Source organism: Lissotriton helveticus, chromosome 6 (genome assembly GCF_964261635.1).
Source record: "Lissotriton helveticus chromosome 6, aLisHel1.1, whole genome shotgun sequence".
NCBI classification, from domain to species: domain Eukaryota; kingdom Metazoa; phylum Chordata; class Amphibia; order Caudata; family Salamandridae; genus Lissotriton; species Lissotriton helveticus.
In genome coordinates this window covers 1,101,870,558-1,101,893,796 of record NC_136067.1, presented here as the reverse complement: position 1 = coordinate 1,101,893,796, position 23,239 = coordinate 1,101,870,558, and the positions used below count along the sequence as shown (strand labels likewise).

The following is a 23,239-nucleotide window of genomic DNA, read 5'->3' as shown; positions in this document are numbered from 1 at the left end:
CCTCTTCTCTCGGCAGCTTGGAACGGAAGCACACAGGCTCCCAGGCCAAATAAAGTATTTGCAGGGGTTTTTCGAGACGGGTCCTACATTTTGTAGGTCTCCTCTGAATAGATTTTCTTTTCAGGAGAGGAGGGGTCTGGCTTGCTGCTCTAATTGTCTGCACACTATAACCTCCCTCATTGCCTAACAATTATCTTAGTCTCCATTTATGCTCATAACAAACCTATATGTCTCGTATTTTATGTAAACCTATTTTCTTATTTTTCAGGATCATTTTGATATAAAGCGATCTGATACCTGCGGGCGTGGATAGCACTATATATAAAATTTATATAAACTTTAAAAAAAAAAAATTTGTGAGAGAAGAAAGGCACAAGATGGCACAAGATGGATTAGAGGCAAGTTGAAGCACAAGCCAGACTGGAGAAGAATGAGGCATTTGGGTTTGCCTAATTCCAGGGGATCCATGGGCATAAACATACATCTCAACCTAACCAAATGACCTTTTGCTCTCCTTCGGCAGCCAAATAAAAATGTTTGCTTTGGCTAAAATCCAAGCAAGAGAAAATAGGAGCTGCTCTTATACCATGGCCACCTGTAGCCATACTGCCTGATACCCACTGACGAATTTCTGTGGGTAAGTGGATTTTGAAAATAAATTGATTTGGTGTGTTTCCCAATGGACCTGGGGTGATCTCTGTCCCCAAAGTGCAAGCGCCCTAAGCCAACATTTCAGCTTAGGTTGCATCTGATATTTCCCACCTCAACATTCCAGTTTGTCTTCTGTGGGTACCCTCTTACAAGTTCAAAACAAATTAGAGCTTGTTGCTTCTTTTGCCTTTTTGGCCATGAGCTTTGCATCATTTGAATTTTAGCAGCCACAGCAGAGAAAAAGCAAGCTGAACCCATTTGAATAGCAGATGATGTCTCACAATAGCAGACACATGAGCATACAGAAATCGACATACTAGTTTATACGATGATTCATATTATACATACAAGCCCTCGCCAGTAGGTTAGGATGCCAGGGAGAAAGAGAAGCATATCTGGACGTAATGACCCTTCCATCTGCGAAGCGACTATTTCTTACCATTAGATTTGGGATCTTGCCTCTCACATCAAGTGCACAATGGAGTAACAGCCAATCCATACATAGACTCTCCCTGTAAATGTGATGGGCTATCACAGGAGATGCAGATACATTTTTCTAAAGTTCATCATTAGGAGAGTCAATAAAGCATTATCTATTTGTCTAAGAACATGGTTTGTCGGATGCGCAACACTAAACATCATCATTCTGAATCGTGCTTTCTTTCACACATAGGTTGATAAACACACCGGTACTGAAGTAACCACCGCCCTCTGGGTACATTTTAATAGTTATACTTGAAAACTGCAAGTGTTAGGATACAAGGTGCATTTTCTCATTCAAATCTGGATATCACTGAGACGTCCATATTTATCGATTAAGTGTGAAGTCAATGAATTGTGAGTGAGCCGTATGCACAAAGGACAGGACTGATGTATTTATTAGTGATATAATGGTTTGTAATGTGGAACCAAATAGATCACATTTAAATGTTACTGAGAACTGGAAATATAATACTATATTAACTGGTTTTGTATTTCATTGTAGGTGCTGAGTAACATCCATACTGTCCGAGCAACATGGCAACCGAAAAATGCCAAAACATGGACCTTTTCGCCACGGGTATGCACAAAACATAGAAAATTGATGTTTAATATGACTGTTTGCCTTATTTTTTTTCTGAAATTGTGTGCTTTCTGCGTAGTGTTGGTCATCCATAACCAAACCTCAAATATCTTTCAACTTTGCTAACCCACCGATGACCTTGAGGCATTCATTCAAATCTGTCTTGTGCAACCAGAGGGTTCAAGCAAAAGTGGGGAAGATTATTCTGACTTGCTTTTCCAAGCGTTACTGTTCTCTGTGTAATTGTGAACCCACATTAGAACAAACATTGGAAAAGCTAATAGGCCTGGATTTCATTGTAATTGTGTTTATTTAGCACTTACTACCCCAGACGAAGTGATATAGTGCTTTATGCTGTTGCACCACGCTGCTCCACACCCAAAAATTAGTGGTTAGTTCTGTGTTATTGGTTATTGTTGGTCATTGGGATTAATCTTGTATTATATGCATTAATTTCCGTTTCTTGTAGTAGATTCAAATAATATAAATTAGATGTGATCATTGGTAGGGAAAGGGGGATACGTGAGTCCATCCAGATGTTTGGCAGGGTCAATAGGTGAGTTACAGGAGTTTAGCTAGTGTTAGAATGCTGGAGTATCACTTTCCAAAAAGGAAAGCTTGTGATCTTTAAAACAAATTCTAGGGCATTTTGCAGAAATACGTTAGTGTTGTTTATTGAAATATTCTTCTTGTTTTGTTCCACTTTAAACAGTAACAAAAACTAATCTATAGTTGCTCAGTCAGTATCCACCGAGCCTTCTTAAAGGAGATCATTATGTCCGTAATACATTCAAAGTACCATTTACAGTTTGGTTAAGGATGTTTAGGGCATTGTAGTAGGGTTTCCCCACCTCCCCCCTCGCAGGTGCAACATTCGCTTCCCCTGTGTTCAAATCCACATTCACCCTCGGTGCATTTTGTATAGTGGTATCCGAGATATTTCCTTAAGGCACGTCTAACTCGTATTATCCATTATATCCAGACCATAATATTTCCTCCAGCAGCCCCATACCTTATGACATTTTTTGTATGATTACGGTTTTCTCGTTGTATGATTACGGTTTTCTCTTTATTTTTGTTTTGGCCTTTACATATTTTCTTTAATTACATTGTCACTTGTTGCTTATTGTTCTACATAAATATCTCACGCACATATCTGGGAATCGCCTTGCGGCGCAGCCAAGCTAGTAACAACGAAACGGTGATACTCAAGATTTACCCTTATGCCTCTTTCTATTTAGGCAATGCATTAGCTCTGTCAGAGCTCCTTTCTAGACTATGATCGCTTCTAAACAGCCCACCGGTGAGATTCCCTGCAAGTTTTTTTTTTTTACAGTGATGAACTTTGAATTGACCTGTTATTTCGGTAGTAGCCATGTGCCTGATCAGCTATGCCAGGAATATGTTTTAGGCTGTCTGTCGGTCTTATTCACCAGTGTGTTTATGACCTTGTAGAGTGTGTTGCATTGGGCGAGTGTTATTGAGAGTGGGGTGTTTGGTGATTCAAAGTCTAGTTCTGGGAGAATCTGTTTAGCCTGAACGCTGGGAACAGGCTGTACAACCTTTTAGGATGGACGCTTTTTTCAGGAATTATACTGAGAGTACTAGCCTCTTCACTTTCTTTAGTAATATGATTTTTTATTCAATTTTGGCTTGTTTCAGATCTAGGAAAAGGTAAGAAAGGTGCTCTGAGGGCGTCCAGATGCTTGGTCATTGCCAGGGAAGCCTTGGTAGAGCTGGGTATTTTCTGAGTACATGGGCAATGCTACTTTCCATAGTTGTAGATTTTCAATCAGGTTGTGTGTGTTGCAAATGAAAGTTTATGCAGTTCGGAGAATAGCCACAGTTTAATCATCCTATACCTATTATATATGGAATGTGATGTTATTTTTGATGGATCTACAAAAGTCAGCCGTGTACATTAAGGAGTTTAATGTTTGGTTATGACTGTGGCATATTGATCTAATAAAACAATGAAATGTTTAAAACAAAAACTGTATGCACCTCACACTTAATTGTTTGATTGGAATGATGCCAGCCATTAGGTTTACACATCAAATACTTTTAGCATTGATTTGGCAGTTTTTGTGGCAGAAGGTGGTTTAGATGTTGAATGTTGCCTTTAAGTCTAGCTGGATGAGTATGATGCAGACCTAACTATCAAGTCAGGAGATGGAGGTGTGGGGTTAGATAGAAATGGAAAGACAGAATCCTTTCAGTAAAGTGGATGGTGAACAGTTTGACCATAGCTCAGCATGTGCTTGTGATCCATGTGCTGTCAAAGTAGTTATTTACAACAAGGGGTGGTGATGGACAGAGTCTCTGAATTAAGCAGAATACTCTCACCCAGTCAAGAGATCAGGGCTAAATCCAACACCGTTTTTTAGCTCATTGCACCATCCCAGTTTCAGAACCTGGCTGTATGCAAATTAGTCTGTCCCTGGCCCAGTGCATCATGGGAACAGGGCAGACCAGACTACAAAAGCCAATTCTTACACTGGGAAGGAAACAAGCTTCCATGCTCAGACATGAGTCCCTTGCTCATTGCACCATCAGGATTCAAGTAAGCCGGGCCGAAGACGGCTGTAATGCCAGAAACCGGTCCCCGGAAGCTTGTTTCCTTTCCAGTGAAGAATTGGCTTGGTAGTTTGGTCTGCCCTGTTCCCATGATGCACTGGGCCAGGGACAGACTAATTTGCATACAGCCAGGTTCTGAACTGGGATGGTGCAGTGAGCTAAAAAACGGTGATGGATCAAGCCCTGATCTGTTGACTGGGTAGGAGTGTTCTGATTAACTCAGATACTCTGTCCATCACCACCCCCTTTTTGTAACTATTTTGGCCACCATGAGTGTGGAAGGGTATGCTCAGACATGAGTCCCTTGCTCATTGCACCATCAGGATTCAAGTAAGCCGGGCCGAAGACGGCTGTAATGCCAGAAACCGGTCCCCGGAAGCTTGTTTCCTTTCCAGTGAAGAATTGGCTTGGTAGTTTGGTCTGCCCTGTTCCCATGATGCACTGGGCCAGGGACAGACTAATTTGTATACAGCCAGGTTCTGAACTGGGATGGTGCAGTGAGCTAAAAAACGGTGATGGATCAAGCCCTGATCTGTTGACTGGGTAGGAGTGTTCTGATTAACTCAGATACTCTGTCCATCACCACCCCCTTTTTGTAACTATTTTGGCCACCATGAGTGTGGAAGGGTATGCTCAGACATGAGTCCCTTGCTCATTGCACCATCAGGATTCAAGTAAGCCGGGCCGAAGACGGCTGTAATGCCAGAAACCGGTCCCCGGAAGCTTGTTTCCTTTCCAGTGAAGAATTGGCTTGGTAGTTTGGTCTGCCCTGTTCCCATGATGCACTGGGCCAGGGACAGACTAATTTGCATATAGCCAGGTTCTGAACTGGGATGGTGCAGTGAGCTAAAAAACGGTGATGGATCAAGCCCTGATCTGTTGACTGGGTAGGAGTGTTCTGATTAACTCAGATACTCTGTCCATCACCACCCCCTTTTTGTAACTGTCAAAGTAGTTGGCAGGCTGCTCATTTAAGAAGTTCAAAGACAAAAATGGATATAGTTAATAATGAAGCGACCATGGAGTAGGGAAGACTTAATCACTTGAAGGACCATGCCCGTTAAAAGGAAACCAGGAACTACAGAAGCACAACTTACGGGTGTGGGTGAATTGTTATATTGGGCAAGAGAGAGTCGTTATAATGGGTTCAAAAAGAGAGCGATATCTTCGGATACACTTGACATGGCATGGTTGCCTGGTACAGGACAGCTAGGTCTGAAATGTTCTAAATGGCTTTTGCAAATGTAGAGAACATTGTAGTTTGCAACCATACTAAAATATCAGGATTGGTTAAATGCAGTTCTAGAAAATTGTGGGGGCTGTATCTACATTTTGGCAAGGTGAGTTTTCATGTAAATAGTGGCATAAAACGGAAGATAGGTCAGGAGTGACAAGCTTGTTCCATTTTCAATTGGGATTGTAAGTGGAGAAACCCCTGATGGGAAGTATGAAGCAAACGGGGAGCATGAACAGAGTATTTTCAAAGGTACAAAAAAGGCAATTCTATGTTGCAGTTCTACAGCAATTTGGTCATCAGGCATAATGATGGGATTCAGCAGGAAGCATGTGGAACTATACGTTTAAAGAGGGGCTAAAGACGTTTTGGTGAAGACCCAGGTATTCATTATTAATAAGCACATTGCCACTAGTCTGTAGGTTCGGTTGGTAGTGAGAGCACTCAATCATAGCATTTTCAAGGAGGACATGGTGAGTACGTCTTGAGCCTTTGCCAAATGGTTATCGTAATCTTTAGGAAATTAGGCATATAAGGATCTTGGATGAATCAAAAAGAGGTGTTTGCCGTACACTGTAATTTAATGGAGAATTATTTAGCATAGTAGCATTGTGTAACGTCAAGCAGAGTTCATTCCTATGGAAATTTGAAGATAGATGCTCCACCAGTTCTGGTGGGCTCCTTCTTGTTAGAGGTGTTTAGGTCCTTGAGAAGAAGGTCTGCCAATATGGAGTTAAAGGCAGTTCAGGTCCTTGTGAAGAAGGTCTGACCTCATAGAGGTACAGGCAAGTTGAGAGCAGATTTCAATAGCCCTAAATGTAAAGGTTTCTCTTAGTGATCCAGGGCCAGATGTAGGAGCCAAAATACCGGGTTGTAACGGCCGATTTCGGCCGTTACCGACCGGTATTTAAGATTTGGCATGTAGGGGGCATATTTTACCGATTCGGTAAATTTACCGAATCGGTAAATTTACCGAATCAGTAAAATACCGAATCGGTATTTTTACCGATTCGGAATCTTTCATATGTAGGTGGGACTCTTCAGAGTCCCAAAGCCATTACAGATTCGGTATTTTACCACCCAATCCAATTGGGTGGTAAAATACCGAATCCAGGTGTGCATGCACATGTGTGCATGCACACCTGTGCCATGTGACAGACAGACATGCCCTTAGGGCATGTCTGTCTGCCACATGGCACACATGACAGTATTTGGGGTGCTAGAGGGTGTCAAAGTGACACCCCCTGCACCCTTGCAAAAATCGGTATTTACCGATTCGGTAATTACCGAATCGGTATTTCCCATTGATTCCTATGGGCTTCACAGCCCATAGGAATCAATAGGAAATACCGAATCTGTATTTACAGAATCGGTAAATACCGAATCTTAATGATTCAGTATTTACAGAATCTGTAATACCTACATCTCCCCCCTTCATATTTACCGACTCTTAAATACCGAATCGGTAAAATTCGGTATTTAAGAGTCGGTAAATATGAATTACATACATCTGGCCCCATGTATTTTAGTTAAAGGGCGTATTTGACTGGGAATGCTTGATGTTTTAGCGCTGCACAAAAGGTGTTAAAATGGACAGAGCAAGATGTAGGTAGGAGAGTGTTAAGGATAGGTTTATTGAGTGGCCTGTGTGGCAAGCTTTGGTGGTTGTGCTTGTACTTTGGAGGGGTGCTCTGTTTATGTTGTCCTAAAGTTGCTGATGCTTGCATCACTGCTGACTGTCAATAGGGCAGTTGTACATGTTGTCTGGCTCGTATCCAAGCACAGTTGTATGCGATTGCACAATTACGGCCCTTGCTGCTAGATGTAATCTGTAATGAATATTTCGTCAATGGATTTTCTTGGCTGGCTACAGACAATTTGGAGGACATAAGTAGATTAGTTAGTGGAGATCATTATCCTGAAATACTTGAATGATCTTTCCAATACGAGTGGAAACTGTTGATATCGTTCAGCGGTTTGTCAGCCAAGGGTGGAGTTGGCACCTTTGTAACTGAATCGTTATAGTCATCTCATTCCCTATTGTCAGTCGCTGTATCATCTTGCACCTTACCATCTTTCTCTTCTTCCTCGTTATCCTCTCTGGTGTCTATTTCTACTTGACAGGAAGGAGTACCTGGTGGAAAAGACACAGACTGCTGAGACAGAGGCACACTTAGTTGATGCTAAGGCAGAGCAGCGGTAATGATATGGTTGTTAGTTGATATGGTTGGCTGGGAAATGCAATGTTAAAGTCTGGCATCATCAGTAGGGTTATCCTTAATCACATCTTCTGAGACCTAAAACATTGGTGTATTCTGGTAATGTTTGTTATAGTACAGACCATAATCTAACGGACCACTACACTTCATCAATAACATATATAGTCAACGCCACCATGCCACTAAATTTGAAAAGAGTTACAGAGAAGGTTAAAAATCCATGGTTTAATGGGACACTGAATGAGGAAAGACGGAAGCTGAGACTGGCTGAAAGAAAATGGAGACAACACCCATCATCCCCCGAATTGAAATCCCTCACAAAAATCAGAAAAGAATACAACAAAAAGATCCTCAACTCCAAAAAGGAATTTATTAGATCAGAACTGGATAACGCCAAAAACAGACCACGGAAACTATTTGAGATCTTAAAACAACAATCCAATAAGTTGGCCAAATTGGCCCAAGAAATCACAAAAACGCAACTAAGTTGTAAAGAATTCTCAACATTCTTCACCGACAAAGCCAACACATTTGAAAGTGAGCTCAGGAGAGTAGCAGATAACCTTGACAACCAAACACCCTCAACGAGCAATACCAACTCTAAAATTAACGATGATAGGGCAAAAAACAAGGCACAATGGGATACCTTCAAACTATTGGACCCAGAATACCATCGCCAAAACGCTATTAGATATCCAACCTAATAAACACTATAATGACCCACTCCCATCAAAATGCCTGAAAGAAGTCAGCCATATCGTGATGCCTATATGGACGAAAATTATAAACACCTCTCTATCCCAAGGGATCCTTCCAGAATGCCTAAAAACAAGTCAAGTCGTCCCCATCATCAAAAAACCGACAGCAGACACAGCAGATCCGAATAATTTTTGCCCAGTGACCAACATTCCTGTACTGGCCAAACTAATAGAGAAATGTGTACAAAAACAACTGAGCCAACACATAGCCAATTTCTTGCTACTGGACGACTGCCAGTCTGGATTCAGAACAGGACACAGCACGGAAACGGCGATCCTACATATTGTCCATGATGCTCTACAGGCCCTAGACCACAATCGAACATGTCTACTCATTCTCCTGGACCTGTCATCTGCATTTGACACGGTAAATCATGAAAAATTACTGAACAGGCTCCATGACAGGATGGGAATATCGGGTAATGTGCTGAAATGGTTTGAATCCTTCCTCCAGAATAGAACGCAAAGATTCTTGGTCAACCAATCACTTTCACCATCGTGTCCTAACTCAATTGGAGTCCCTCAAGGATCTACATTATCTCCATCACTGTTTAACTTGTATGTCGAACCTCTTACACAAATTCTCCGAAATTCCAAAATATCCTTTCACATTTACGCAGATGACACGCAGATATACATCAAGATCGCGTCTCTGGAAGACATCAGGTTAATGAATGAGGCCTTACAAATGTCATTACAATGGTTAACTAGCAATCATCTGAAGCTAAACGCACAAAAAGTAGGATTCCTACTAATCTCACCACCAAAGAACCACACAGAGGTGAAGGAATGGTCCAAAGTGATCACGGCGCGCTTAACTGCACCCCTACCCTAGTTGACTCGGCAAAATCACTAGGAATCACACTCGACGAGAACCTAGACATGAAAGCCCACATCAAATCAATGGCAAAAAGTGCCCATTTTCATTTGAACTACATTAGAAAAGTGAAACCATTCATCTCTAAGGCGGATCTCAAACTAGCAGTTCAATCACTGGTTATCTCGAGGATTGAATATGGATGCACTACCTTAGCAGGCCTACCAAAAATTTCCACAGCACCACTAAAAGCATGCCTCAATGCAGCTGCAAGAATTATCACCGGATCGAGGAAGTTCGACCATATCTCACCACACCTGAAAGCATGAAACTGGCTACCTTTCGAAGCCAGAATTCAGCTAAAAATGGCATGTATCACCCACAAAGCGCTTCACTACAATACACCAAGATACCTTGCCCAGAAAATCGAAGTATCTGGAGGAAATAGACCAGCTAGGAGTGCCAAGGAGCTGGTCCTGAGGCCGCCCATTTTCCGGAAGAAGAAAACTTATGATAGAGCTTTCTCAGGAGCAGCCCCCAGAATCTGGAACTCACTTCCGCCAAACATTAGAAAAATACCAAACACAGCAACCTTTAAGAGAGAAACTAAGATATTTCTAATGAGTAAGTTCCTGCCATAGACAAGACAGTTCATCATTAGCATCAGAACTTACGGCCAGATTCATCAACGTAAAGTCGGCTCGCAAAGGGCCAGATTCTGAGAATCTGGCCCTTTGCGATCGCAATTTTCGCATTTGGGATTCATCATCCCAAATGCAAAAATCGCTATTATAGAATTCGCAATTTTGCGAGGAATTGCATTTAAGGAATCTCTATTTGAGATTCATTAAATGCAATTCATGAAACATTTAAATTTTGGGCCGCTATTTACCGCAAAGTCAAACCTCGTGGTAAATAGCGGAAACTTAGAAAATTGCACTTAAGTGCATTTTTCTAAGTTGTATGTTACACACACACACATGTCCTTGGGACAAGAGTGCGTAACACCAGCGTCCAATATCATTTCAGGGGTGCAACAGGGTGTCCTTTGGACACCCCTGCACCCTTGAAATCGCAAACTCAAAATGCGAATCGCTAATAGCGATTCGCACATTGATATGTCTTCCCATTCATTCCTATGGGCCTTTAGGCCCATAGGAATGAATGGGGAGTTATTCCTTATTTGCGATTAGCAATTAGCTAATCGTAAATAAGGAAGCTGTAGGAATCGCAAAATAAATTGCGATTTGTACATGAATCCCGTTTTGCGAGTCTGTAATAGCGATTCCTTAATAATCGCTATTACAGACTCGCAAAACGGGACTTTGATGAATCTAGGTGATAGTTCTAACCAAGACATACAACAAGGGAAGTGAAAAGAAATTCACCAGCTTTTTTGGGGATATCCGTGGCCGGTACTACACGAATCCTGACCCAGGATTGGAGAATATGGAATACACAGGAAAAGTCAACTAAAAACCTTTGCACTTAGGTTTATCCCAAATCTACCTCTTATCACTGTATATGCTGTGTTAACCTGTTACTTATAGTTTTGAAGCTGTATGGGGGATAGGCGCGATCAGTACTATACTAATCCTTGTCCCAGAAGTGAAGAAGACAGAATGCACGGGAAAAGACACTTAAAAACTTTTTGCAGTCAGGAAGTCCCAGTACACCATATATAGAGTTATTTCCTAAATCTACATCATGTCACTGTATATACTGTGTTAACCGTTTATTTTGTGATTAACCATTTATGGTTGTATACTTACCTACGTCATATCACTGTGAATCGTTATACTATACAAGACTTTTCTCTAATCTAAGACTTGTCTCTAATCTACCTCAGGTAATGTAAATCGCTCTGATACCCAAGGGTCTTGTTCGCGCTATACAAAACTCTTTACATAATACATTTTTTAAAAAAAATCCAAAACAAGCCTTCTTCAACTAACAGTTGAGGAGAAATCTAATGGTAGCCACCAGTAGTCTCGCCAACTCGTTGAGATGTATCTTAATCCTTGGACTATGATGATATTGGAAACCAGAAGCTCTATAGTTTCAGAACCTCTCAAGGGGGTACTAACCGCCGTACTCTCAGGAACCGAATGAAAGAAAGGGGGCCCACATTTTTTCTTTCTTGGTCGAGTCCATCTGGCAATCCAGTCTAGCTATGTGCCTTGAGAAACTTAACCAACCCGCACAAGTAGGAGGAAGCCCAGAAACCCATTTTAAACAGATTTCCCTGCGTGAAATAGTTAATAATATGAAAAGTAGAGATGCCATATCACTGTGAATCGTTATACTATACAAGACTTTTCTCTAATCTAAGACTTGTCTCTAATCTACCTCAGGTAATGTAAATCGCTCTGATACCCAAGGGTCTTGTTCGCGCTATACAAAACTCTTTACATAATACATTTTTAAATAAAAATCCAAAACAAGCCTTCTTCAACTAACAATTGAGGAGAAATCTAATGGTAGCCACCAGTAGTCTCGCCAACTCGTTGAGATGTATCTTAATCCTTGGACTATGATGATATTGGAAACCAGAAGCTCTATAGTTTCAGAACCTCTCAAGGGGGTACTAACCGCCGTACTCTCAGGAACCGAATGAAAGAAAGGGGGCCCACATTTTTTCTTTCTTGGTCGAGTCCATCTGGCAATCCAGTCTAGCTATGTGCCTTGAGAAACTTAACCAACCCGCACAAGTAGGAGGAAGCCCAGAAACCCATTTTAAACAGATTTCCCTGCGTGAAATAGTTAATTATATGAAAAGTAGAGATGCCATATCTTTCCCAAGAACTATAATATCTGCCTCCAGTACTTCAAATAGAACCAAAGGAAGGCTGACCTAAAGGTCGAAACCCAGGATTTATTTCAATACTTCACCTACTTCTCGCCAGAAGGACTGGATAGCTGAACGCTGCCAAAAAAGGTGTTCATCATCCGAAATTTCCAATTGGCATTTCAGACAGTATCTTCTTTTACTTCCTCCCATTTTAGCAAGTTTCTTGGGGGACCAATAAGCACTGTATACAGCAAATAAATTGTTCTTCCTAAGTGGTGCAGAAATCCCTGAAGACCTTAGTGTAGCAGCAGATACTTGCCATAGGTATTGGACATCACAGCGTGGCATGTCCAGCATCCAGATTTCTCCGGAGGAGTCAAAAGGCCGTTGTCTCATTGAGCCAGTGCCCAGTACCACCTTGGGAACTCCTTTCTGTAATTCAGAGTATTTAATAATGCCTTCTCGATTTCCGTCTCCATCCCTAGGTTTAATTAGGTTCGCGACCAGCTAACCAACTGGTAATATTTAAATCTAGATAGATTATAATTAGTACTTTGGATAAAGCAGACCATGGTATTAGGACACCTTGCTCAGCCAGATGACCCCATCTTAGCAGACCAGGTTTAGCAGCGGCAATGCCAAGCTGTCCTTCAGGCAAAGGGGATTTCCAGATTGGTGCCATACAGCTATGGTATGGTATCTCTAAAATTCGTCTGACCTATCAATCAATCAATCAATCAATCACTGCATTTGTAAAGCGCACTACATACCCGTGAGGGTCTCAAGGCGCTGGGGGGAGGGGGGACCGCTGCTGATCGAAGAGCCAGGTCTTGAGGAGTTTTCTGAAGGCCAGGAGGTCCTGAGTCTGTCGTAGGCTGGTGGGGAGAGCGTGCCAGGTCTTGGCGGCGAAGTAGGAGAAGGATCTGCCGCCGGCGGTGGTTTTCCGGATACAAGGAACTGTGACGAGGGCGAGGTTGGCTGAATGGAGGCTTCGGGTGGGTGCGTGGAAGCTGAGTCAGTTGTTGAGGTATGTGGGTCCGGTGTTGTGTAGGGCTTTGTGTGTGTGGATGAGGAGTTTGAAGGTGATCCTCTTGTTGACGGGGAGCCAGTGCAGGCCTTTCAGGTGGGGTGTGATATGGCTGCGTCGGGGGATGTTGAGGTTCAGTCGTTGCGAGGCGTTCTGGATTTGTTTTAGTCGTTTCAGGAGCTTGGTTGTTGTTCCTGAGTAGAGGGCGTTCCCATAGTCGAGTCTGCTGGTGATGAGGGCCTGGGTGACGGTTTTTCTCGTGTCGGGAGGGATCCATTTGAAGATCATGCGGAGGGTGTTAAAGCAGGACGCAGAGACCTGAGTCCATACTTTACATGCTGAAGTTAGAGTCTTAAATTTGAATTTTTTAAAGAATTTAGAGTGGCCAAATTTAAATAAGAAACCTCCGCTTTCTTCTCCTAAGTTGCTTATTAGGGCTCTATATCTCATTGGTACGTCCTGGGAATCCATTAACAGTCGTCTGGCAATTTTTTTCAAAAAGGCCCAATAGTACAATTAAAAATCAGGGAGCACAATTCCACCCTCCATTTATTTTCTTTCTAACTTTTTTCCAGGAAATTATCACACCCTTGCTTCTCCATATAAAACTGCTAAGTTGACCATGAAGTTTTTTATATCAGGCTTGTTTGAAGAATAAAGGCAGAGAGTTGAAAATAAACATAACTTTAGGGAGAATTGTCATTTTGACTAAGTTAGCTCTTCCTAAAATGGAGATAGGAAGGGAGTTCCAGTTTTTTAGTCTCCTGCATAAGTCTGCTAAAGTTAATATGCACCATTTTTTCCAGATCCTTTGTCACTTTTATTCCTAGATATCTAATCTCTGTTTTATCCAGGTGCTTAAGGTGAGAAGGGATGGGGTTGTTCCATGACATAGTCTCAGTCTTATTCTCATTGACCAGATATCCCAAAATTGACCGCTAATTCCATTATTACCGGTAGTGATGTCTCCAGATTACTTGTGTAGACTATTAAGTCATCTGCATATAGAGCTTCCTTTTCATACCAATCCCAGTATTGAAATGGAGGGATTCTTTGCTCTGCTCTTATTTTCCTTGCAAGTGGCTCTATATATAGATTAAACAATAGCGGCGAGAGCGGACAGCCTTGACTGGTTCCTCTATTTATGCGGAAGCTAGTAGTTAGAGAACCATTATTTAGTATTTTTGCTGTGGGAGCAGGGTATATATTTTGAATAGCATGAAGTAAATTACCACCAGACCATTTTGTTCTGTCACTTCATACAGATAGGGCCAACTAACTCTGTCTAATGGCTTGGTGGCGTCTACGATTATGACAATAAGGGGGAACCCACCACAGTAGCCATGTCAATTGCGCACGCCAAGTCCTGAGTCAAACCAGAAAGCTGCCTTCCCTTCATAAACCCTTCTGATTAATATCTATTATCTCGCCTAGCATATTGTCCAATCTTTTGGCCAAAATATGTGAGTAAAGTTTATAGTCTGCATTAAGCCTGTTTTTTCGGGTCGTTATCAGGTTTCAGTATTAAGGTGATCACTGCTTCATTCCATGTGGGCGGAAGGGGTGCTTGCTGTGAATATATGCAATTAAGTAAGCTAGCAAAGAAGGGGATGATTTCCTCTTTCAAAATGTAAGATGATGATGATGAAAATGTAATATACTTCATTAGGTAGGCTATCAGGGCCATGTGCTTTCCCATTTTTTAAGTTATTGATAATACTATCTATTTCTGCCATAGAGATCTCCTTATTAGGAGCTGTCTGCTGAATAATATCTAAACAGGGGACTTTGTCCTGATTTAACCATTCTCTTATTTCTAATTGTGTCACTTGCACATCATCAGTGTATAAATCCTGTAAGAACCCCAAAAAAGCTTCCCCAGTTGCTCGATCTTCCGTACACCTAATTTTTGTTTTGTTGTTTATTACTTCCGTTATCTCATTTCTAACAAAGTCTTGTTTCACCTTCACACTAGCATCTTCCCACATCCTTGCCCATATTTGTGGTTTGCCAACCTGCTGACTTCCCATCTCTTTTTCACTAAACCTTACAAATAATCTTATACATTTCCCTTTGCTTCTCTCAGATTATTTTGTAGCTCCTCTTTTATAAAATCTTGCCTGGACTCACTAACTGCTAATTTTCCTGTATTTCTTCAATGGAACGTTAATTTTTCCTTACTTTGTTTTTTCCCGCCCTGTTCTTGTGTGCTGCCATACTAACTAATTTCCCATAAAGATACACTTTGTAAGCAACCCAAACAATTTGTGGTGGAGCGGAGTGGTCATTTTGTTTAAAGAAAAAACTGTATTGTCTTTCAATGCTTTTATTATTTCTGGATCCCCTAACAGGGTACTGTCCAGGGTCCACGTTGTCTTAACTAGAGGAGCCTCAACCAATATCTCTAACTTAACTGCCGCATGATCAGATAAATGTTACAGTTGATGTACCACACTGAGAATGCTGTTATTCAATTTCTGATCAATCAGAAAATATTTGATTCTGGAAGAGTGAGACAATTTTTTATTCTGAAAAGCATACATTCTCTCACCTGTCCTGCTTTCATTCTCCAGATATCCACCAGGGCTACGTTTTTTTATCAGGTAGTGAACCTAATCCCTCATTTTAGGAGAGTTCACTGATGGTCTAAGTGTGGATTTATCCAAGACTGGGTCCAGCATGTATTGAAATCTCCACAAATAATGATGTGGTATTTTGTTTCAAGAAGCTGTTGATATATTTCCTTAAGTGGTGAAGGGTCATAGCTATTTAGGTCGTAATAGGCCACAAAAGCATAACCTATGTTATGAATTTTAGCGTAACTCATTAACCATCTGCCCCTTGAGTCGGATGCAAAGCCCTCCACCCTGGCTTGAGCAGACTTCTTGTACCAAACTGCCAGCCCCTTCATATTACTGGACTGATTTGACACACAAGGTGGGAAATCCATATGTTCCTCTCTAACACTCCCTGCTATTCTTCTCGTTGTAAATGTGACTCCTGTAATAAAATAACCTCACTATTAAAGAGTCTTGAGAAATTCCAAAATCTTCCTTCATCTAGAATTTACCCATAGGCCATTCACATTCCAAGAGAGTATTTTTATGTTGCCGACCATTGTTTCCCATTCTCTTTACTGTGATAGTCTTCAGACCTCCCTCTCCATGCTAGTAATCTTTTCCTTTGTACCAATGAGAACCGATTTTAATTTAGTTTTTTTCCCTGAATGCTCCCCACCTTGTGCTCAATAAAATGTACATTTCTGTGTCCCAACCCTCCCTCCCACCCTAGGTCCAGACTGGGTATTCCAACATACCCTCTTACAGCATCGTACTTCCACCCTATAGAGTAAACTTTAAAGTTATTATGAGTCTTTGTGGGACTTAATCTGAGCAATTAGATTTTCTACCTTGGATACCTCGAGTAAGTTAAACATGTGGTTATTCCACATTATTCTGAGGGCTGCAGGAATTTTAACTGTGCTGTTGCCTCTAAAGCCTTCAAGTCCTGAATGTGCCTTCCTAATTCCCATTGGCGGGTTTGAATAGCTTTAGTGATGTCTGATCTTATCGTGAAGTACCAATCCTATTTTTTCACGTGCTGTGAGAATTAATTCTATCATTGTGTAGGTACGGAAATGTATCAAAAATTTCTTGGCTTTCCCTTTTCCGAAGATCTTCTAAAAGGGTCACGGGGCACCCTCTGGGTGTCGTTTTCCAGATCTAATTCTGCTGTTTCCAGAAAAAAATCTTTGAGTAAATCCACTACTAAGCCCTGCAAATGTCCACCCTCTATTCCTTCAGGAATACTCAGGATCATTAAATTATTTCTTCTAAAATTGTTTTCCAACACTTCAAGTTTGTCTCTCAACTTCTTTTCTCCTGCCTTCAATGCTACTATCTCTTTCTGATTGGACTTAACTTCCTCTTGCAAAAATCCCAGGGAACCTTCCATGGTAAGAAGTCTCTCTGTGGTATCGACCAGCGTCTCCTCTAAACCCTCACATGCTTCTTGAATTTTAGCTTGATTCTGCTCTGAAATATCAAATTTTACTTTGATATCATTGGAAAGGGAGTGGAGAATCTGAGTAATGTCCATATTTAAAGAATCTTTTTCCCTACCTATCGAACTTGTGCCCACTGAACTCTGGTCCCTCCATGTGTTCTCCCCTGTATTAGCAAGGTTTGTTGGAGCGCATCCTACTCATATCTTGGGGGTTACTGCCGGGCAGTCCACGGAGGGGTTATAGAGAAGCTCGTCGTTCGCAAGGGGTGAAAAGCAGTTGTTGATGTGTAAGACCTGTGGTTCCACTTCAGTAGGGAGTTGGAGGGGGGGCTCCATTGTGTAGGTACCGGTCTGATTAGACTGAGGCCCATCAGTGTTCTTAATCTTAAAATATGACCTCAGTGAAGGGGTGATTTTAACTCTTTCTCCCGAACTGTTGATAGCAGGTTCCATGCGTTTGACGCGCTTTTGGAAGTCTTGCGTATAACTACTTGTGAAGGTTGTTGGATCTGGGCTGCTTCCAGACTAACCCCTGGAGAAATGGTTGTACTGCAGGGGTTCTGATTAGCTTTGCTATTCTGTGCCCCCCCCCCCCCCAAACGTAGCATTCCTTAAGGTGTATCTATTTTTGCCTGTTCTCTGGGTGGAGGAAGTGGTGCAGAAGTCAGCAGGACGCCCTGTAACTATTGTCTCCTCTTTCTTAAATGTGCGAGCTGCCTGATCAAATAGCTTATTAGAGGAGGGTGACTTTGTTTTCCTGGAGGAACGAGGTTATAAACCTTTATGGGGGGTCATAGATGTAAGAAGCTACCTTCCTTTTGTCCCTACTACCTTCGAGTTTTCAGAGAATGCATTTACAGCTGGAAAACAGGTGCTGACTCTTCCCCCCATTTCTTAGAAGCTGATCCAAGCTGCTGCATGGCGGTTCCGTTGGAGCTTAGAAGCGGCATGAAGGCACTGAGAGCCCGTGTCGCAGCCGTTCGTTCCTCCTGCCTAGAGCTGCCGGAAAAGGTTCTAATGAGGGTACCTTGCAGGGAAGGGAGATGCGAACTGCGTCTTATGAAAAACGGCGAAAAACTGCACTGGATAACTGCGCAGGACAACTGCGCAGGACACCATGGAGTAAGACTCGGGAAGACGAGGCAGACGGAGGTACAATGCTCATGGCTGGCACTTTAGCAAGCCGCCAGGTTCCCCTCAGCCGCTTACCCCCATATTTCACTGTCATGGTTTTCTTCCTCTGTATCATGACCGGTATCCTGCTCTTCATCCTAGTCCTAATCTTTCATTTTAAGCTTGACTAAACTGTAAGTGGGTTCATAATATCCCTCATCCTATTCGGCAACATCAGAGAATCTTGGGCAGATGTTATGGAGAGGCTGTACTAAGTATTGTGCTCTGGAAGTATAGAGGTGGTGTTTTGCTCAGAAGTGAGTGTAATGGGACCATTGGCATACTTAGGTGTCCTGTGGATCTGATGTAGGTGTTGATGCTGCTGGTGGCCCATTTCACAACCTCACAGTAAGAATGCCCTTGATGATACTATTTCCCATTTCCAGTTGTTTTACATGTAAGGCCTATCAGCCCCTTTAAGTTAAGCCTTCACTTGATTTTAGACAGCTTGCCCAGTGGGGAGCCACCTTCGGAGGAACCATCTCCAGTGCTGTTCTAATTCTACAAATCGCTGAATTCATGGGCAGCAGCCATCTTGGATACGGCCTGTCATAAATACGATCCAAACTCAACAGCATGAGCTTAGTCTTCAGAGGATTCCGACTTGAGTGGTGCAGATTTCACCTCTGCAGTTCCAGATATAGTGACTCAGCACTAGGAGCCTCCCTCTTTGTGAGATCCCGGAAGTAAGGGACAACCTGGTGCAGGAAGAACGACTCAGACCCAATCCTGATCAGGTCAGTCCTTCGTTGTTTTTCTAGCAAGGAACGTTCCTTGAGACCTTTCTTTTGCCAATCATTCTTATTGGTCTACATCAGAAACCATCATCAGGCACAAGCATTTCAATTACAGGAGAAATCAGACTAGAGCAAGTAAATAACAGAACTCGCATTAAAAACGTTAAAAGGCAAAAACAACAACAAAACTTATCCTCAGTGATCAGAACTTTGTGGCTCAACAAGGATTGGATATCATTGCTTGTTGGAAAGATACCCTAATAAACCAGAGACTACCTTATGTTGCAATAAGACATCTGCATGATATGTTAACCTTATACGTCTTGTATGATACGGTAATTTGTGAGATTGTAGGAACATAATTGTTGCCATGTGTTATGCTTATCCTTTGTTTATATTGTATCTTCTCTGTAGACCCTTCATCCTTGAGAGGCTAAATGAGCTTCTACAGGAATAAAAACGCATTATAATCAACAGATGCACTGTGATACTAAAGAATGCAATGCATGTCTTGTATATTATAGGGGTAGCTCAGTACTAAGTTTACTGAATGCCTTCAACTTCAAGTACAGAAAGGCATTTCATTTCAGCTTGTGTCCTATGGGGAGACCAAGTAGTCATCTTAGTATAGGTTAGGTTTATTTTTTATCTGAAATGCAGATCATTTTGATTCAAAGGTTAGTATTTCTTGCAGTGTTTTATGTTTGTTTATGAGTGCCTCTTCAGTTTGTTGCTGGGGTGCATGAACCAACGTACTGGCCCGCCTAAATTATAGTGAGCAAAGCTATCACTGCTGCAGAAGTAGATTAGGGTGAGGAAGAAAATATGTAGGAGGAATCAAGGGAGAGGACAGAACAATGAAAAAGCTTAAGAGAAAGAAAAGGAATCCGAGGAAGGATAGTTGGATGGAGGAGAGAGAGAAAGTGTGGAACAAACGAAAGAAGTGAAAGTAAGAAGGTGAATTCATAAAAAGAAGAACTCAAGTGGACAAAGACCATATAGGAGAAAAAGGAAAAGTGGACAGATAGAGTAGGGGCAACTAGACCAGCTTCAGTGCACCCAGCTGATTCTGGTAACACGTGTGCCAGTCTCACAGGGTGGAATTTATTTCTATTATTTGAAGTTGCTCTCAGTAAAGCACTGCTCCTTTACCCTGTACCTAGGTTTGAAGCATCACCTTACACTGCTAGTGGGCAAGATTAGCACACACTTAGTGATTGTGCTGGCCTGAAAGAGAACAGCACTTTCTGTCTTTTGCCTTCTGTACATTATATCCCTTTCATTTTGTCACTGTATTGCATACATTATTTTGACATTTTCAAAGGGCAGTGGACACACATAACCATTCTGTTTATGCTTCAGAACCCCTTTTAAAAAAAATCCAGGCTGATCTTATTGGAAGAAGGAAGTAAGCAAGTGCCATTAAATGAGCAATTGAAAGATGTTGATCTCTGTTATAGGTATTTGTAGACTATTACATTGCACAAAAAGGAGTCATTTCTGTAATTTAGCTCAATGTGGGTGAAGTAATACCTTTGTTATTCTTGCTATAAAGTCTCACTCATAGTGTCACACGTATGGCTTCGGAATGTCACTCATAAGGACACTGAAAACATTTAAATGTCACTCAAGAGCCAGCGGAAAACGTTTCAGCTATGGCTGAGAGCGCTACATTGCAGCAATCACACTGTCAATTTCAAAAGGTATCCTAGACAACTGTTCACAAAAACAGAACTGAAAGCACGTTCAAACATGGAAGAAGAAACATAAACCGTGCACAAAGAGTAGAAATGTTGATTATTCAAAGTCATTATATTTACACTGTATTGTTTTTAAATATAGAATTATAAATAATTCCATCAATTAATACATACAAACAAGTCATCCACCATATCAAACTCTACTCACATATTCTCATACATACACACCCATCATGCACTCAGCAGACAAAGATGCAGAGATAACTCTACTTTGATATAAAATGGTATCCTATTATATCAAATGAAACATGTTGTTTTTCGATACAACATCTATGATGTAAATATTGTGGCTATAATCAATTTTGAAAAGTAAAAAAGAAAAGTTTCCCTTTTGGTAATGGTATCACATATACAACAGTCACATCACGTCTGTTCAATCATCTCAAATACTCTTCTTAAACCTAACAAAGATTGTGAAACACTTACAAGGAAAATGTACATTAAAAAATGTATCAAAACAGGCTGTTTATTATAATATATATTTTAAAAAACATTCATAAGAATGTACAAGTATATATAAAAAACAATTAATAAAAACAATAAAAACACAAGTTCAATTCATACAACTTCACAGGAGAAAAATATAGAAAGTAAATGTTGTCTTGTTAATGTTAATTTAGATAGATTTGGTACAACGACAGACTGAGTTTCTTGTTTCCTATAGCCCCAATGTTGTTGACCACTCCAAATTTAACACTTACTATGGCGTCGACGCGTTTCAGGGATCTTAGATTTTTACAACCCCCTTCATCAGAACAATTTATATATGCTTCTCCTTATAATTGATGTCACCTAATGCAGAGTGAAAAGAAAACAAAACATTCTTTTACCTATCTAGCATAAAAGCATTAAGACACTATGGACAACAGCATTATTACATTCAAATCAAGTCTGGCTGCTGCAATCACATCCAACTAGTATTCCAATGGACATTTCTGATAGCGCATCATTATTTCAAACACTGGAAACATTAAAAAAAAAACATAGACAGGTAAAAAAGGTTCACTCCCTCAACCCTATATCTATAAACAATACAGTTCATTATTCTAACTATCAACTTGTCTCATTATTCTTTGTAAGTGCTTCACTTATATGCCACTGATAAAACCCACACTCTCTCATACTAACAACCACATTCACTATGCCTTATAGAGATATTCACAGCTCACCTGTGCAATCGCACCTGTGTGAGTGTTCTCAGATTTCAAAAACGAAATATTTCAATATAGCAATGCAGCAATCTGTAAAATGTAATACAAATGTTGTTACTGATCCGGGTCTCTACGAATTGGACCATCATTACAATAACTCAATCCTACCCTGTGGATTTTACACATGGGGGATTACCTGTAAGAAAAGCCCATATTTTTTCCGAGTTCACTCAGCCGTTGTTTTCAGTTACTAACAAAACAAAAATACCAGTACTGCAGTATAAATTCTCAAATGCTCATACCAATGTAGTGAATTTAAACACTATATAGACCAGACTACTTATTCTGTCTGAAATTAATCTTTATATGTCACTTTTTTTTTTTTTTTTTTTTTTTTTTTTTATATAACATCAAAACATTTTTTACATTTTTTGTATACATATGAACACAAAAGACACAGATTGTAATAGTGATTCAATACATAACAAATACAAATTAACTCACTGTACAACTTTCACCTTTCCCACTCATACCATTCAGAAATCACATTCGTACTCCTATTTACACAATATACATAGAATCCTCATTGAGGTAAAAGTGAATCAGAATTCGAAACAAATTTCAAAGAAGAGCGACCTTGGTGTGGATTTTAATTAACTTTTTGTTTGTAATTTCTTCAAAGAAACCTAAGGTCGCGTGAAAGGGTCTACGCGTTTCAAACACCCAAACTTGGGGGTGTTTTCATCAGGACCGCATATCTGCAAAAACGAGAGGAATTGTATTTTAGAATCACTAATTAACGCACCACCTAGTAAGCGCATAGGAAGCCTCAACTTGAGTCTTACCTTAGCCCAATAGTGGCAATAGATGGAAAGGATGGGGTTTGTGGAATCTGAAATAATCAACAATCGATATTCAGTATGTGAAAAAGGACCCAAAAACAAACACCATGTTTCTTGGTCGATCACTTGATTCTGCTTCACAATCATACTCACATGTGCACCTTGCGTGTATTCTTGTTTAAACGGGTTTTATTTTTCGTTACAGTTGATTCTGTGGAGGAATTTGAGGGAGCGCGCATTAGTTTTACATCTGCACGTTCCTGGGGCAGAAAGCGCATTGTGGGTTCTCACCGTTCAGGACTTACTTGTACGGCGGACTGATGCTCAATGGCGTCCAGCCGTCTGTGTGGTGTTCGTACACTGTGGGGAAACAAGCGCGAGGTTTTTAATTCAATACCTTCGCCTGTCTGCATAGCCTCCGTGTTTGCATGCTT

At 41.0% G+C, this 23,239-nt stretch overlaps 1 protein-coding gene across 1 annotated transcript in view; it reads left to right on the top strand.

Moving 5' to 3' along the window:
* NPHP1 (nephrocystin 1) overlaps positions 1–23,239 on the top strand; it is a 695,982-nt gene that overhangs the window by 406,442 nt on the left and 266,301 nt on the right. Inside the window, exon 12 of the mRNA XM_078648761.1 lies at positions 1,637–1,711. Within this exon, the coding sequence (XP_078504887.1) occupies positions 1,637–1,711 (75 nt within the window). The remainder of the gene's footprint in view (positions 1–1,636; positions 1,712–23,239) is intronic.